This window comes from Sceloporus undulatus, chromosome 1 (assembly GCF_019175285.1).
Source record: "Sceloporus undulatus isolate JIND9_A2432 ecotype Alabama chromosome 1, SceUnd_v1.1, whole genome shotgun sequence".
NCBI lineage: Eukaryota > Metazoa > Chordata > Lepidosauria > Squamata > Phrynosomatidae > Sceloporus > Sceloporus undulatus.
The window spans coordinates 249,208,536-249,225,179 of NC_056522.1; the positions used below are offsets into that span (position 1 = coordinate 249,208,536).

General features: G+C 42.3%; 1 protein-coding gene across 1 annotated transcript in view; it reads left to right on the plus strand.

Annotated features, from left to right (window-relative positions):
- The window catches only part of CTDSP1 (CTD small phosphatase 1), a 37,544-nt gene that overhangs the window by 10,671 nt on the left and 10,229 nt on the right, over positions 1-16,644 (plus strand). Inside the window, 3 exon segments of the mRNA XM_042462116.1 lie at positions 10,619-10,767; positions 12,650-12,751; positions 15,503-15,559. Of these exon segments, the coding sequence (XP_042318050.1) occupies positions 10,619-10,767; positions 12,650-12,751; positions 15,503-15,559 (308 nt within the window).

The following is a 16,644-nucleotide window of genomic DNA, read 5'->3' on the forward strand; positions in this document are numbered from 1 at the left end:
TTTGATGCTTGTTTGCATCCACTTAACTCTCTTGCTTTGCAGTCTAGGAAGGGAGGATGAGTTGCATCTCCTCCCGTGATAGAGAGTCTGGTTTAGCATCTTTCAAGCATCATGGTATTAGTATCATTATAGGAAATAGTGCCTCAGAGAAAAGCAAAGATAAAACCCTTCTGAAAAAATCTTGCAAAGAAAACCTCATGATTAGTTCGCCTTAGAATCAGAAACAATTTGAAGGCACACAACAACAAACGAATTACCTCACACTCTTACTAGGTATAAGCAGAACAATGGGGAATAAATGGGGTATCTTGTGAGATGATGGTAATGTACACATTCCTGCCAGTGTGGTACTCCTTTTAATCTCATCCCTCAACAACCCAGCCTTTTGGCTTCTCAAATGTTAAAGCTAATTGTGTGTACAGCCCCCTGTTGTAAAGATCTCAAATTATTTTCAGCAGCCAACAAAGAACTCAGAAGAGGTCACACTGGGACGTGACTGATAATCCTATGACCCAGGATGTTGGGAATGGGTCTTTCCTTTCCTTTCTCAGTTTAATAAGCAATGAACAGCAGTAAACTCATAGGTAAATTCATGGACTGTAAGGCAAGCTGTTTGCAAAAATTCTCTTACCATCCTTTGCCTTGCTAGGAATCCTGACAGTAGGGCACACATTCCTGACATTCCTTGAGAGAATGGGGGCTGCAGACCAGTGAATGGGTAGGTTGGAAGGCCAAGGGGCTGACACTGCCTTCCTTCTGGAAGATCTGCAGCTCGCCAAAGTAGTTTCTCTTTTTTACATTGAGTACAGAAATGTTCCCATGAGAACACAGACCACACGCCTTTCCTAGCCTGGGAAATCTTGTGCAGTCTTTGGGTTGCCAACCCATAAAGAACCATTGGGAGGCCTGTGGTGTATGGATGAATACCCAGGGTCAAGGGCAGGGTAGGCCCAGAGAAGAAGGAGAAAGGGCAAGCTATCTGGATTGGTGCCACCCTTCCCTAAGGAACATTATCCTGAGTATTTCCTTTTCCATTTCACTGTGGATAAAATAACCAGATGGCAACAGCACAATTCTTTGCAAGCAGCAGTCCCAGTTCCTGACTCTCCTACATTTATCTGCTCATGTTCCTCTGTTAACAATGTTTGTCCCCCTGGGTGAACTTTAATCTGCTCCTCCCATTATATCAGCTCTGATTTGCTTGGCCAAAATTTCTTACATTGTTGCTGAATATGTTGTATAGGTAGAATCATAGAATTTTAGAGTTGGTGCCACATCAAACTACAAATCCCAGGATTCCATAGGATAGAGCCATGGTAGTTAAAGTGGTGTCAAGCTGTATTAATTTTGCAGTGTGGCAGCATCCCAGGGGACTGTGAGAGTTGTACTAAAATTTCAAAAATATCATTTTTTTTCCAAATTTTGCTTGAAATAAGCTACCTATGAAAGGAATACCTCTTTCAATGAGATCTGATACTAATCTAAATGGATATGACAGGTGTTGCACACTTTCTGAGGTACATGGACTGGGCATACATTTCTGTCTTCCACTGTGTACCTAAGAAAATGTGTGACAGCTGCCCTCCACCGGTAAGCCTGTACACATGGTAACCCTGTGTAGCCATTCCATGATTCCCCCCCTTGTTTTTGAAAGTCACACAGTTGAGAGTTAGCATGTTGTAGTGATTAGTGTATTACACCAGAGGTGGAGAGACCCAGGTTTAAATCCTCAGCTGTTCATAAAGCTCTCTTGGGCTAATCACTATCTTTTACCTATCCAACCTCACAAGGTTATTAGGATAAATATGGGGAGGAGGATAAATATAGGAAGTGGGCCATTTATGCCACTTTGATCTTATTGGATGAAAAGGAAGATTAAAAAATCCAAGTTGGGTGGGGTGGGGTGTGTGTGTGTGATGTTTCACATTACAATTTGGATCACTGGCTAGATAAGTGTCAGGTATATAAAATCCTGGTATATCTGTTTTCATATATAATAGCAAGTGAAGACATAAGAGATAATCCATGGTGATGCACATGGTGCGAAATTTTCCTTATGCATATAAATGTGTGACCCTATGCAGCCAGTGCCCCAAAAAATCCTGAAGCCATGTGTGTATATTGTTTAGAGATGGGAGTTGAGGATAGATTCTTCTGTCGATGTCTGGCTTTAAGCTGCCTCTGCAAGTTGCATGACAGGAGATGATTTGGTAGGTGTAGCTTTTCCTAGATTTTTGTCATGTATTGGTCTATCTAGGTGTGTTTTTACAAAGGTGTGGCTATTGCAGTCAGAGCACTGAAAATATTTGGATTACTGACTCCCAGAATCCCACACCCAGAATGCCCATGGATGATTCTGGGAGTCATTTGTCCCAAAAAGTAATATTTCCAAGCAGTGGTTGTAAATTCTATGTTGGACTTGAGTGAGGTCCTGTGGGAAGTCTTGAAATTGCCAGGAATTCCAGAGGTGGTGAACATCTGCATGTGGTATAGGATGGAGCAGAATCTGATAAATCAAAGCAAAACAAAACATTTTGGGTTTGTCCACATCAGACTGCAACAAGCCTGATGTGACCTCTCTTTATTAATCCCTATTGACTTCCAGATGTTAGTTCTAATGTCCATCATTTCTTATGGGTGGTCATTGCCGGTGAAGTCTGTAATTTTAGTTTACAAAATCTGGAGGGCATCAAGTTACTGTGCCCTTTACTTGCTCATGGAGTCTTTCAGTGGCTAATAACCTCACCATTGAATGTGACTGTCAGATTCAGAAAGTGTGTGCCACTTGGAGGTGAGGAGGCTTTCTTCTTGCTGTACTTATGGGTTTCTGAGAAAGAGATGATCAGCTATTTGTGGGGAGCAGAATCTTGGGTTAAATAATGCCTTTCATCTTATCTGGATGAGATGGGCCTTGAAACCAGAAGGATGTTCTTCTGAACAACTTGCATACCCACCAAGCAAGTGACCTACCAGTGCCCTTTCTCCAATTCTTGCAATTCCAAAGGAGTGAGGACGTGAAGGGAAAAAAACAACAGGAGGTTTATTCAAGTTCGGAGTGGATTGCTGCTGGTGGGTGGTGGGCTGTGTTCCACCTGGTGAGTCTGCACTGGCACAAGCCTGTTGTAATGGCAAATTGCAAAGATTACTCCTTCCTCCCAAACTCCCTCTGGGCAGAGGTTACAAACCTTTGTGTTCTAAAGGATTCTTTGAGGTTACCTGCTTTGTATTCTGTGTTGAATGAGTGCTTGTCTTAGATTTGTATATTTAACTGTGGTGACATAATTTGCTAATGTAATAGTTCTGAGAAGAAAACAGTGCTATTGCTTGTTTCTGCTTGTTTGATTTATTTCCCCCTTTTAGCAATGCTTGTTTTGTTTTGACCTCTTTTTTTGGCTGCTGATCAAATAAAAGTTTGTGCTTTATTTATTATTTACGTCATTATATTGGTATCTCATCTTTCCAACAAAAATAGCTCTCAAGACAAATATTTGAGTCTGCTGCTTGAATGGCCTCTTGACCTGAGGATTAATGGAACTCCAGGATACCTTTGGATCTCCTCAAGAAGGAGTTGAAGAATAACTGAAATTTGCAGGTGTCAAGCCTCCAGACTTGTTGGAGTGCAAGTCCCAGAATACCTGATAAAGCACATCAATGGGGCCTTCTGTGAAAGATACACTACATTTTCTGTTCTAACTTTCATTTTGATGCTTTCAAGGGCATGTATTATTAGGCCAAGGTCAGCTTGGTGTACATATACAGTCGGTCCTTCTTATACACGGATTTTTTATACACGAATTCAAGCATCCACGGTTTGAAAATGTTCCAAAAAAGTATAAATTTACCTTGGTTTTCCATTTTTTATAAGGGACACCATTTTGCTATGTCATTATATTTAATGGGACTTGAGCATACACGGATTTTGTTATACACGGGGGATCTTGGAACCAAACCCCAGCGTATAACAAAGGTCCACTGAACATGCCATTCTCTCCTAATAGCAGTCGCCTGTTAGTTTGGATCTTTTTGTTTTGTTTTGTGGAAAATCAAGAGGTAGCAACCTCAGAAGTCACAGTAGATCCTGAAAATTATCTGATGATCTTGTTTCATTTTGTTTGCACATGCACGGGCAAGTTATATTTTGGGTTTTATTTCTGTACCATCCTGGATGTGACAAAGGAGTTGTGGTCTTGGTTTTGGTGCCCACTTCACATGTTTGGCACGTAACAAATACAGTGCCTTGCATTTGGGCTTCTGCAGCTGTTCAGCATTCAAGCTTCACTCTAGCAATGTTTAGATGGTGTTTTGTATTCATGTTAAGCACCTCAGGTCTCAATATATTTTAAGCCTGAATAGGTTGTTAGCTGAAACTGCCATACTCACTCTTCTGGTACATGGACCTCCAGTTCAGATTGTCACTGTTTTTATTCTGATTAGGTTGTGTTGTTTTCATCCAGGTGCCTTTTATAATAAGAAAGCAGCAACTACAAAATATTTGAGGAGGAAATAAAAATTGAGCAAGAAGGGGGATGTTACCCGCCCCTTTTCACAGTGTACACCTGCCAGTCTTAAGAACATGATGTACCTAATATAATATGCCAAATACTGGGATGGTGACTCAGTGTACAAAACCAAACAGTTCTTGAGACTGCAAAGCCATTGGGATTGGGACAGCTTGTCACCACTGGATCAACCTATCCAGTGTAGCCATTCAGCCTTTTGACATTTGTCCCAAAAGGATGCTTGTTAACACCTTTCAGAGACAGAGATGGAAACTGACACGATACAGAATTCTCAAGGCAGTAAGATGGCATTAACTTTATGTCACTAGAATAGATGATACTCTTCTCTCTACTGCTGTTACTGCTCTGTTTGAACCATCTTTCTCATGTGGAAATTGGTAGCATGCAGCTCCAGAGTCAAAACATGGTGTGCTGTTCACCTGTGAACCTACACCAGCATACAAAACCTACACCGGCTTACAATCTATGGTTTCCAAAGGGTAAACAAATCAGAATATCAAACTATAGTCAAAGCTGCTTTATAAAACCACATTACGCTAAATGTAGTTTGCTGTTCTACCCCAATTCAGAAATCATTGAGAAAATTTGTTGTCATAGGTGTTGTTGTTGTTGTGGAATCATTCTCCAGTGCTCAAACCACTTCACCATGCTGGTCAAGAGTTATAAGCATTACTCCCATATAGAGAGGTTGCTGTACTTTGGAGGTGGGAGTGAACTTACAGCACTGAACAGATGCAGAATAAAAGACGCAGCTCTAAACCAAAGGTTGTTTGATGTACATTAAGAACAACCAAGATTACCCATGATGCCTGACCTGTGCCAGTCTTGTGTTGTCATGCTAGTTTTCTGTATTTGTGGACAATAGAACCCAAAGTGCCAGTTATTTATAAAGCAACAGCTGGGAAGTGGCTGTGTTAAAGTGCGTGATGAGTGGGATCATCTGTGTGCTTATGTCTGTGTACTGTTTGCATGATTACTTGTTCGATGATGATGATGATGATTTTTCTCTTGGCAGGGGTTGCTTATGAACACAGTTCCACTGACAGAAATAGTGATCAAAGCTAAACAAAAATGTGGTTTCAGGAGGAGAGGAGAATGCAAATGGTGGAAGTTTCAACTCCTTCCAATCCACTTAGATACATTAAAACATGAGGCTGGTCACCATAGCTGGTCAGAAATTGCATGCAGGTGAATCAGCAGGCTGGCAGAGATGAGATGACACTAGTCCTCCATTTCTCCTATGAAGACCTAGTACAGAAACAGAATAAGTAGCTGGATGAAGGAAGATGTTTTGGAAGGTTTACAGCTTTTGTGGGCTTAATTTACAATGTTTCGGTAATATACATTATGAGCAGAAGCAGCTGAATGCCTTGAGTCCACAATGTGTGAAGGCTTGGCAAAACAAACTTTGTTTGGAGATGTGTGTATGTATGTGTGCATGTGTGCTTGTCTGCATGAACAAAACTAATCTTAAGTCAAGTTTCTCCTTGACCAAGAAGCCCAGATCAAGGTGAATTTTTTTCTACCTGGCTGTTAAACAGCATTTCCCACCCCATGACCCCTGTTTGTCCTCAAGGTGCTTTGCCTGCACCCAGGGACATTCATTAGTTCTATGCTTTTGATGACCTTGGCAGTTGCACATAACACCTGTTTAAAAATTGCAAGGAGAAATAAATCCTTAAGTTTGCAATTTTTCCTTTGGGTGTGATCCCCTGTCCTCACTACGCTCATGCAAACACCCACCCACCCACCAAAGTGCTTTGTAGAGACCCAGTTCTGCACGGAGGTCTCTCATGTCCATTCCCACTGTGACCCTCACAAGGGTGATAGACCTGTGCCTGAATTATCCCTTTTCAAACTCCAAACAGGAGCTGAGCAAACCTCTGTACCTCTTCTATATCCTTGCACATGAAAAACTAGTATGTATGGGGAAAGGCAAGGTTAGAGTCACCTAGATATCTGATTGTCTTCATAGAAATCTAATTTCGTCTCCTTTAAACCACATCTGAGTGTTCTTTGCCTAAGAAAATTATGAAATTCATGATGTTTCCATAAATTGACAGGCAACTTGAATGCGCGCGCACGCACACACACACACACACACACACACAGAGAGAGAGAGAGAGAGAGAGAGAATTTCTTAATTATGTGAGCTCCCCTCCTGCAGACTCAAGTGATATGTACCCTCAAATTTTAATTTTTGTCATTTCACTTTTGGTTGGTTTTTTTGTTTTTGTTTTTGTTTTTTTGTTTTTTGGTGGTTTCCAATCTAGCTGGCTGAAGTGCCTTGGTTTCGTTGTGCTTACATATCCAAACTCAGCTGCCCTGCTAATATTACAGATGTAATATTAGTCCTTAGCTATGGGGATACAACCACCTTGCAGTCCATACCCAGTTCAGATATCTAAATCTACCATTGTGTATGCATAACTAATTCGCAGGAGTAGTTATCATAGGATGTGGTGAGAGTTGTTGGCTTACATGACTTTCTTGAAAAAATGATGCAGGCTCATTCTCTGCATGCAAAGGGATCTTGTATGTTTGAGACTAAATGAATGAAAGAAGTTAGTAGCATGAGCTTTCATATGAGTCTATGAAAGCTCATGCTACTCTTTCAGTTAGTCTCAAAAGTGCTACAGGATTCTTTTGCATACAGATTTTCCACCAACACAGCTATGTCTTTGTCTTTTCTGTTTATCAGCAAATGTTAACCAGGATTGCTAAATGGAACCCCTCTCAGCAAATACTTAATTATTGGGACAAACCTAAACCATTGCCAGATTTTGCCATGTATGAACTTTGTTATTAACACAAGTAAATGCTATTAATTTGTCTACATTTGAGGTGATCTTTTGGCCTGATTTAGAGATTAACAAGCTAGTTTTGATGTTTTGTGTTGTGGAATCCTCTGGCTGCCTTCAGACTGGGATCATTTCTTGCTGCTGGTGGGAATGAAATGAATGTGGCTGGGGTCCTATGCATCAAGAGTGGGTAATATGTGCTTTGCAAACTCATGTTTTTCAGTACAGTACCCACTCCAAAAGAAAACCCTAGCTGGCGAAGTTCCATTTGGTGCAACTACAGTTACACCAAAATTGCAACAGGAAGGGGGAAATGCAGTCTCAAAGGACTCTGTGCTACAGACCACTCTGGTACAGCCACCACAACTGCCACCAAGTTTGGGCAGCAGCAGTGACAGCATCATGGGAAACATGTGACTCCAACAGAGGTTAAATGCCATCTCTCAAGAGGGCTTTAACATTGTATTCCTATATGGCAGGGGGTTGGAATAGATGGCCCTTGGAGACACTTTCAGCTCTGTGATTTTATTAAAAGGCTTGTGGGATGTATATCAGTAGAGCCTCCCAATGCTGCAGAGTTGAACACTCTGCTATTGTCATTGTGTGCCTTCAAATTTTCTCTGACATATGGTGACCCTATCATGAGGTTTTCTGGAGCTGAGAGTGTGTGAGATCACACACCCAAAATCACCAAGTGAGTTTCAATGGCAAGGCAAGGAATTGAACCCTGCTGTCAAGTCATAGTCTAGTGCTCAAACCACTACACCCTGCAGTGTGTGTGTGTGCGTGCGTGCGTGCGTGCTTGGCATTGAGTCTCATTGAACCTCAGTGGGACTTGCTTTTGAGCAGAGATGCAGGCAAGATAAAAGAAAAGCTTGGCAAGAGTTGCTTTCAGATTTAATTCCCATTGCTGAAGTTTGGAGTTTGATCATCCATTTAAGAAGCATAACTGTCAGGGCTTCCTTTTGGATGGTATTCTGGGTGATTTATGGAGGCAAAATCCAGTATATCGAGGCCAGATAGCCCTGTTTAAATATTTGAAGGGATGTCATGTTGAGGAGGGAGCCAGCTTATTTTCTGCTGCTCCAGAGACTAGGACCCGGAGCAATGGATGCAAGTTCAAGGAAAAGAGATTCCACCTCAACATTAGGAGGAACTTCCTCACAGTAAGCGTTGGTCAACTGTGGAACACTCTTCCTTGGAGTGTAGTGGAGTCTCCTTCCTTACAGGTCTTTAAGCAGAGGCTAGATGGCCATCTGTCAGGGATGCTTTGATTCAGAGTTCCTGCATGGCAGGGGGTTGGACTGGATGGCTTTTGTGGTCTCTTCCAACTCTATGATTCTATGATCCATTGACTGGGAATGGCAGAAGAGGGCCAAAGACCTTGAATCATAGTAGGCTTCACTGCTATCAACAGAGGGTTGCAGGAGGGCTGTTTGTGGCTCCAGAAACCTAGAGGTGCCAAGGCTGAAGCTGCTGCCAATCTCCTGATGTTTCCTTGTTGGCTTACTTCGCCTTGCTGCTTGCTCACAGCCCCTCCTTCCTAGTGGCTTGGCAGCCATGTTCCTGGATGTCTGAGAGGAGCAAGAATCTCATTATCTGGGGCTGGATTATGGAGCAGGAGCTGCTCACAGCAAAGGGATTAGAGTGAAAAGTGAATTTAATCCAGAGCTTGGCGGTGGCTCATGGTTGTTGTTTTTCTTTTTTTTAAAAAATTACCTCAAATTCTCCCTCTGCCAGACCCATGTGTTTGACAGAGGAAAGATGCAGCCATGGGGAATATATATATTTTATCTGTCTAGAACCAAGAGAAAATGTTCATGGGATAGATGAGCCTGAGCCTACGTAATCAGAAAGGAGCATCCCTGCCAGACTACTGGCTAAAAATGGGAAATGTAACAAATATCTGAATTCAGAACAGTCATTTTGCTGGCTATGTTCTGAGCTGATGAGATTTTAGCCTGGCCTCCCTCCCTCCTGTCAGATTCATAGGGTCACCTGTGGTTCAGTTTAGAGTCAACACAAGGCATATTGTACTTTCTGTGACTGTCAGTTGTACTGGGCTGTCAACTGAATCTTGTTTTGACACCTAGGGTGGTGGAATAGTGTTCACCACAACACTTGAAGGCAATAGTCTTGAACAAGAGCACCTGATGCCAGAGGTGACTGCCTCATTATGCCTAATGGCAGAGCCAGTTCAATTTGTCTCTTCATCTCACCACATTAGAAGCATTTCCTCTGCTCACTCTCTCTTACACTAATCAGACTAGTTGCAGTACTTCACACTTCATCTTCCTTCTCTGTGCCACACCTCCAGTCAAACACACAGACCTACTTGGCATGGCATTTCTTCCTCCTTCTCAAAGGCAGCCCATGTCCTTTTTTCAGTCAGGGAGCTAGTCTGCTTGATCTGTCTCCACATCCCAGTCTGCCTCTCTCCACATCTCAGTCTATCTGAGTATGTTAACAGATTTTGTTCAGCATCTCCTTGTGCCAGGCATAAGCCTATCTAGTCAACAGGACTGGATTCATTCATTGATTAAAGTCCTGATATTTTCTGCCTTGGAGTGGCAAGCATTTTTTTAAATTAAATTAATTTTGTGACATTTATGCAATGCATAGCATTAAAGAAATAGCTTGGTAACAACAATCGTTAACTATGCACACTGGAATCTACCTAGAATTTCATCCATAATGTTAGGCAGAAAGTGGTTGGGAATACAACCAGAATAAACAATCTGTGGCTCAGAGACCCCATACTAGCCTTGGCCACTCCTGCTTTGCAGTGTGCAGGTATCTATTCATGGATTGTGATGACTTTCTGCATCCTCTACTTTCTTCTCATCAGTCAAGCATGTTTTGACTGTGTTTGCTGTAGCCCAGAGCCATGGCCAATTCAGTTTCCTGGCAAGCATCACTTTCTCTATATATGTAGCAGAAAATACATTTGTTTCATGGGTAAATTATTATTATTTTTTTCATGAGGGTAAATGCATGCTTTTAAAAATATGAATGCCTAAAAGGGAGGGAAAGCAGCTGAACCATGGGGCAAGGAACTCTCCTTTTGAGTGTTCCCCACTGAAATACTAAGGCATTTGTAGATGGAAGCTTGACTTAGTTTTTCACTGCTAAACCTTGAAAGTGGGGCACTTATGAAGTCTGGACAGGGGAGAGTAAAGATATGCTGCATGGTTGGCACTTATATAGTGAGCATAGTGCAAGTGTGGTGGAGGAGAAAAGATGATTTGATTGGATAAATAATCCTTTTTCATTTCCAATTGGGCTTGTTCTTTGCAGGTGCTCAAAACCCATCACCTTCCAAGAAGCCTAGGAACCGCAGCATCTTCCAGTCTCTATTTTGTTGCCTTTGCCATGACAACTCAGAGCCTATCCCTGTCAACAACAATGCTCCATTGCTGGTGGAAGAAAATGGTTCGGTGACCAAGGTAGGCCCAACCCCTCACTGTCTGACTTCACATCCATTTAACCAAATGTGCTGATTTTGCCTTGCAACTCAGAGCTGGACTTTTAGATGTTCTTCAGAGTATTAGATCCATCCAACTACCATCCCCCATCCCTGCACTCTTTCTGTTGGTTAACACTCTTTTGTTTCCCCATCCCCACATCCCTTCCCTCAATTGATGATGTTTCTCCCTATTGAGTTGTGATAACATTTATTTGAGGCAGAATTCCTGGATTCCTTGATGAGATGCTAATGCTTTCAGTGCCAATATTGTTCACACCAGGCTAGAGATGTGAGAGAACTTTCAAATCTTAATGGGCTCAGTCATGTGCCATGAAGCCTATTGTACCTTGTGAGAGCTTGAGAATCTTGGAGCATGCAGTCCAAATCATTGAATATGTATTAGTTACTCTTTTTATGACACATCAATCACCTTCTTGTACTTGTAGGAAAGGCACTTAAATTATTTGCCTGCAAGATGTCCATCTTGCAGTCCAGACATTCAAGGAGAAACCTTTGTATTGTTGCAAGAGGCAAGGCAAGCACAGCTTCTCCTGGCCATTTCTGCTCACCCGCTGGTGTTCCCATCAGGTGCCTTGTTTGCTTACCTGCCCTGGCCAGCAGGTTTCAGATACACTACTGCTGTGCGACAGGTAAGGAAGGTTGCACATGACAGAATCAAGGAGGAAATGATCAAGAAGAGACATAGTTGCCTTTCCTCTTACTTTGATTGTAAATGCAAAGGCCTGTCCCCTGTATCCAGATTGCAGACTTTATCCTGGACTTGAAGGCACACTTTGGGATGGAGTGAATTTCTTAACCTGTAGTACTATACTGTAATTTGAAGAGTTGGATTTTCAAAGTCTGGGGAAAGCTATCTTTAGGACTGTAACTCTCAAGATTTCCCTCTGCTGGGGAATTCTTGGAGTTGTTAAACAAAATGTTACCACCACCCAATTCTCCAGTTTTAAAGCATTTCTTCCCACCCACTCCTGACTTGCCAAATACCTTTCCAGAACCTTGCTTGGGTATTTCTAATATCCTGTTATTGGGCAAAATACTTTTCTTGATGTCCACAGATGGTGACCTGGCAGAAGATGATGTCCCTTCTAATAATCAATAGTGGTACTACTTTCAAAGTTCACATGGTTCTTGGTTAGCTGAGGCTGCTGACCAAGTCAGGGAGATGACTAGAGCCTTAAATCACCCACAGCTGCTGAGCTACCGACTCATTTTAAGCTGGTAGTCAAAGTTAAGTGGATTTTAAAGCAGCTTGATCCTTGTCACTGATGCCCTCTGGTGACCCAAGATAGAACAACAAGTGCCTGTGTTTTGTTGCTCCAAGGTTCTCAAGGTCTCACAAGGTACAACAGGCTTCATGGCACATGACTGAGCAGATTCTCCTGCCTTCTCCTCCCCTTACTTTCCAATGTGATCCATCCCATCCCAGCCACTCTCCACCCCTACCTCCATCGCAGGATAGAGAATGAAACATATATTCTTATCACAAATCCTTTCAGCTTGGAAATTACTTGCTACCTAATCAATGCTCCATAGACTGATTATTATTATTAACTGATGGGAGTGATTATTAACTGATTATTAACTGATGAGAGCCATAGCATCACCCCATACCAAGTAAAAACTTTGGGTTGGCAGAGACTCAAAGTAGAGCGCGCATCTGGTTTCCAGGATCACCACAAGGAGAGAACCAATGACCTCAGCTGCCATGTGGGTTGAAAGAAGCACTGCTAGAACTTTTTTGTGAAACTTTGAAGTGCTTCAAACCAGCTCCTGTTTCCCTCATCTCATTGCTGTGCAGTCAGTCACACTGCCTTCCCTCTTATGCATATGTCTCTCTGCAGGCCACTGTCAAGTACCTACTGCCAGAAATCAAGCCTCAAGATGCCAGCAAAATCTGTGTCGTCATTGACTTAGATGAGACATTGGTACATAGCTCTTTTAAGGTCAGTCCATTCCTCAAACATCCTTTAATACATATGTGAGTACATGCGCATTTGCTGTCCCCCTCCCCCACTACTTGCTTGAGATAGGTAGGCCCTTTGTTTTCTGGTTATTTGTAAAAGAATTATGTCCCACCTTTCCACAATGCCAGCATTTCTCAGCTTGTCGGCAGATTCCAATTCCCATTGTCCCTGATATTGGCCATGCTGAGAAGTGGGAGGCCAGCAATATCTGGGGAACTGTAGCTTCTTTTTCTGTGCAATAATCATGGATTTTGGGTGCTCTCCTCTGACCTCTATTCTCTACAACTGTCCTCCCTTGGTCCTTAAAGGTGAGGAGTTCCTAAATCCTCCCTCCAATCTTCCTTTCAAATTAGACTTCAAGCAGGGCTGGCCCTACTGTTAGGTGGAGTTAGGGTGGGCTGCCTTAGGCAGCTGATTTTAAGGGTTGTGAAAGGTCAGCGAATTACATTAATTTATTGTTTACTGAATGTTGGTCCTCCAGAGAGAGAGAGAGAGAGAGAGAGAGAGAGAGAATTTTCTGTCATAGGTTCCAGTATCCTTGAGTATTGTGCATCTTGACTTGGTGAGAAGGGCATTGGTAAAGAAGACCATCTCAGGCATCAGAATGTATTGGGTTAATCCTAGCCGCAGCCATCTCATCCTCAAAAAGCTTTTCCTGTCAATGCATGATTCTGGTGGCCTGAAAATAAGTAGCTCAGATTAATTAGCATTGGGAATGACAATTGATAAAGAGTATCAAAGAGTCCAGCTCAGTGACAATTGCTGGAGAAAGAGAACCTCCATCTTCTTCCCATCTATTAGATTTCAGCATGCTCATTTTAAGAACCTGGTAGGGTTTTCTGGCAGGAGACCTGTTTTTTAAAAAGCAGAAAAGGAAGTGAAACCCCAGCAGAATAATAAGCAAATTAATTGGCAGCAGCTGGGAAAGGTAAACTGCAGTGTCTTGACCTTGCCAGCCCTCCAGGGCATTTTTAGCCTCCATTGCTAGCCTAACTTTAAGGTACAGTTTCCTGAAGATGATGTTGGCTGCAGTATCTTTTGGTTTATTTGATTTTCATAATAATTATTAGATTTGCTCACAAAAATGGGAGCAGGGGAGTAGCCATTCTTCTTCATTACTTATTACAGATTTCCTCAACCTCCTACCCTCCAGATGTTTGGAAGCTCTATAATTCCTGACCATTGATCATGCTGACTGGGCCTGATGGGAGTTGTAGTCCAGAGTATTTGGAGAGTACTGGGTTAGGGAAGGCTGACCCACTGAGCATATAAATGGGGCTGGTCTCAAAATCTTAGAGTTGGGAAAAAGACCTATTCTATATCCTTCCTTTCATTGTCCAGAGAAATTAGATTTAAGGGATGGCTTACTAGTATAATAAATACATTAGGTGTAGGAATCAAGCAGCCCCTCAGATCTTGGACTGCAACCCACAGTATTGTTTACCACTGGCTATGCTAGTTAGGAATGCAGGGACATGCAGTCCATCAACATCTGCAGAGCCAAATTATTCTATGCCCGAATTCAATAAAGGCAGTATCTTGCACAGACAGCTCTCAGTTCCATCCTCATCATTTCAGCTATGGAGTACTTTCTGGAGAACATCAGTTGGAGGACATATCCTGCATCATGGTTTCCCATGGGAGCATTTCGTTGATTCCTGTAGAAAATAATCCTGATTTCTATAGACAGGCTTATATATCTATATATTAATAGACTAGATAGATAGATAGATAGATAGATAGATAGATAGAGGCTCTTACATTTTCACCTTTTTTAATGACTAAACCCAAAAATCCTTCCTTCTAGATTTGGGAATGGAATCCAGAGTTGTGGTCCGACTTGACTCCCTGGCTAATTCACTATTGGCTCTCTCCTGGCCTAGAGTTTGAAAAAGGATTTTTTTTAGAAGGCCCTCCCCGCTTTTTTTCTGCTAAGGACTGACTCATGAAATTAAGTTTATCTGGGCAAAACTAAAAGGCTCCATTATACAGTACAGCCTTCTGCATCCACATTTTTTTTTTATCCATGGATTCAAGCATCGATGGCTTGAAAATATTTAAAATATATATAAATTCCAAAAAGCAAACCTAAATGTTGCCATTTTATATAAGGGAACCATTTTGTTATGCCATTTTATTTAATAGGACTTGAGCATCCCCAGATTTTTCTATCCACAGGGCATCCTGAAACCAAACCTCAGCAGATACCAAGGGCCCACTGTATTCTGCCCAGAAATAGCTGCCCAGATTATACGCTCCTGTTTCAGCTGCTGTGGTATCTCAGTTGCCATTAGCACTTTTTAATAGCTGCACAGAGAGGCTTGATCTACAACTCTACAAGAAAGGATTCAGCTTTGGACAGTTCCTTTTGCCAAGGGTGTGTGAGCTAGGATCAGCTAGCATGATTGGGACCCTGACATAGAGTGGGGTGAAGTGCAGGCATGGCTTACTTCTATGCAAGGCAGAGATCTGGAGCCAGCCTTGTTCCAGGACCTGGAAAACCTATCACTTTGAACGATAACTCCCAGAATCCTGTAGCTTGCATGATCTTGCTGGATGGGGGATTCTGGGAGCTGTCGTCCAAAAGGGTGTCTCTTCCCAGAAACCTGATGAAGCTGATGCCAAAGTAGCCCAGCTACATGAAGATTAGTGATGGCAGTCGAGGCAGGTGGGAAAAGCAGAACTCTCTTGAGCTCTGACTGAATGACTCTTTTTGTATCCCTTCCCCAGCCAGTGAACAATGCAGATTTCATCATTCCCGTGGAGATCGATGGGGTCATGCACCAGGTATGGAACCATGAGGATGGGCATAATGGGAACAGAGGTTTTTGCCTGTGGGTTTGGAAATGCTTTCCTGAGCTGCTGGTGGTTGAATTGCCAAAGGATGTTGTAGCCCTGGAATGTAGTGCTCCAGGGGATGGGAATGATTCCACCTAAACACAAGCTGGCATCAGTTGTTGCTGAAGGTGAAGTGGAACTTTCCAGTACCTGCTTAACAGGGCTGTGGCCATTTTCAAGTAATCCAGGATAGGCTGTGGGTACTGCAGTCAGCCTGTTCTCGATTACTTGGCCTTGGAGGCAGCTTGTGGCATCTGTCGGAATGGTTGTGCTGAAGAGGAGCTTGACCAGCTGAGCATGGTTTCTCACATTCCTCGCATGGGCTCCAGGATGTCGCAGCCCAGCCATGCCATTTCATATCTCAGGAGTTGCAGTGTCTCACGTGGCATGTGGACTGCCTCCTGTTGAAATGTGTAAAGGAGAGGAATCTCTTCCTCTCTGATCTTTTAAACCAAGGGGGCCTTGCCTATGAGTCAGCCACAGTATAATTGGTGGAAATAGCATATTATAGGAAAACTAGCTTTAAAGCACTCTCCTTTGGGATGAGTGAGACTGTAGATTATTATAGTTAGCAAGCAGTGCTTACAAGCAATCTGAACTATGAATCCCAAAAAAATCTTTTGCAACATTAGTTCACCTTGTATTAGTTCATGATCTCCCTATTTTTCTTCAGTAGCTCATTCCTGTTATCAGCCTATTTTCCAACACAGAAATCTGGTATTTGATCAGTTTTGTATTGTCCTTTTTAAAGATCACGTCCTCCCACTGCAGGCAGCTCTGAAACGCCTCTGATGTTTGTCAAATTCATAGACAGGATAATGAGAGTTTAGTACATGTTTTACAGTACAGTATTGCAAACTCTAGTAGAGATTTGTGTGAGAATCTCAAAGTATTTCTGTTTACAAACAGCAAATTGTTAGTTTGTGGTTTTTAGCACAGCAAATAGCATCTTATGTACAGGAAACAGTGCAGAAATATTTTCTGAGCAGAAAAGGCTGGAGTTGGGGATGTATTCTTCAAAAAATTCACAGATG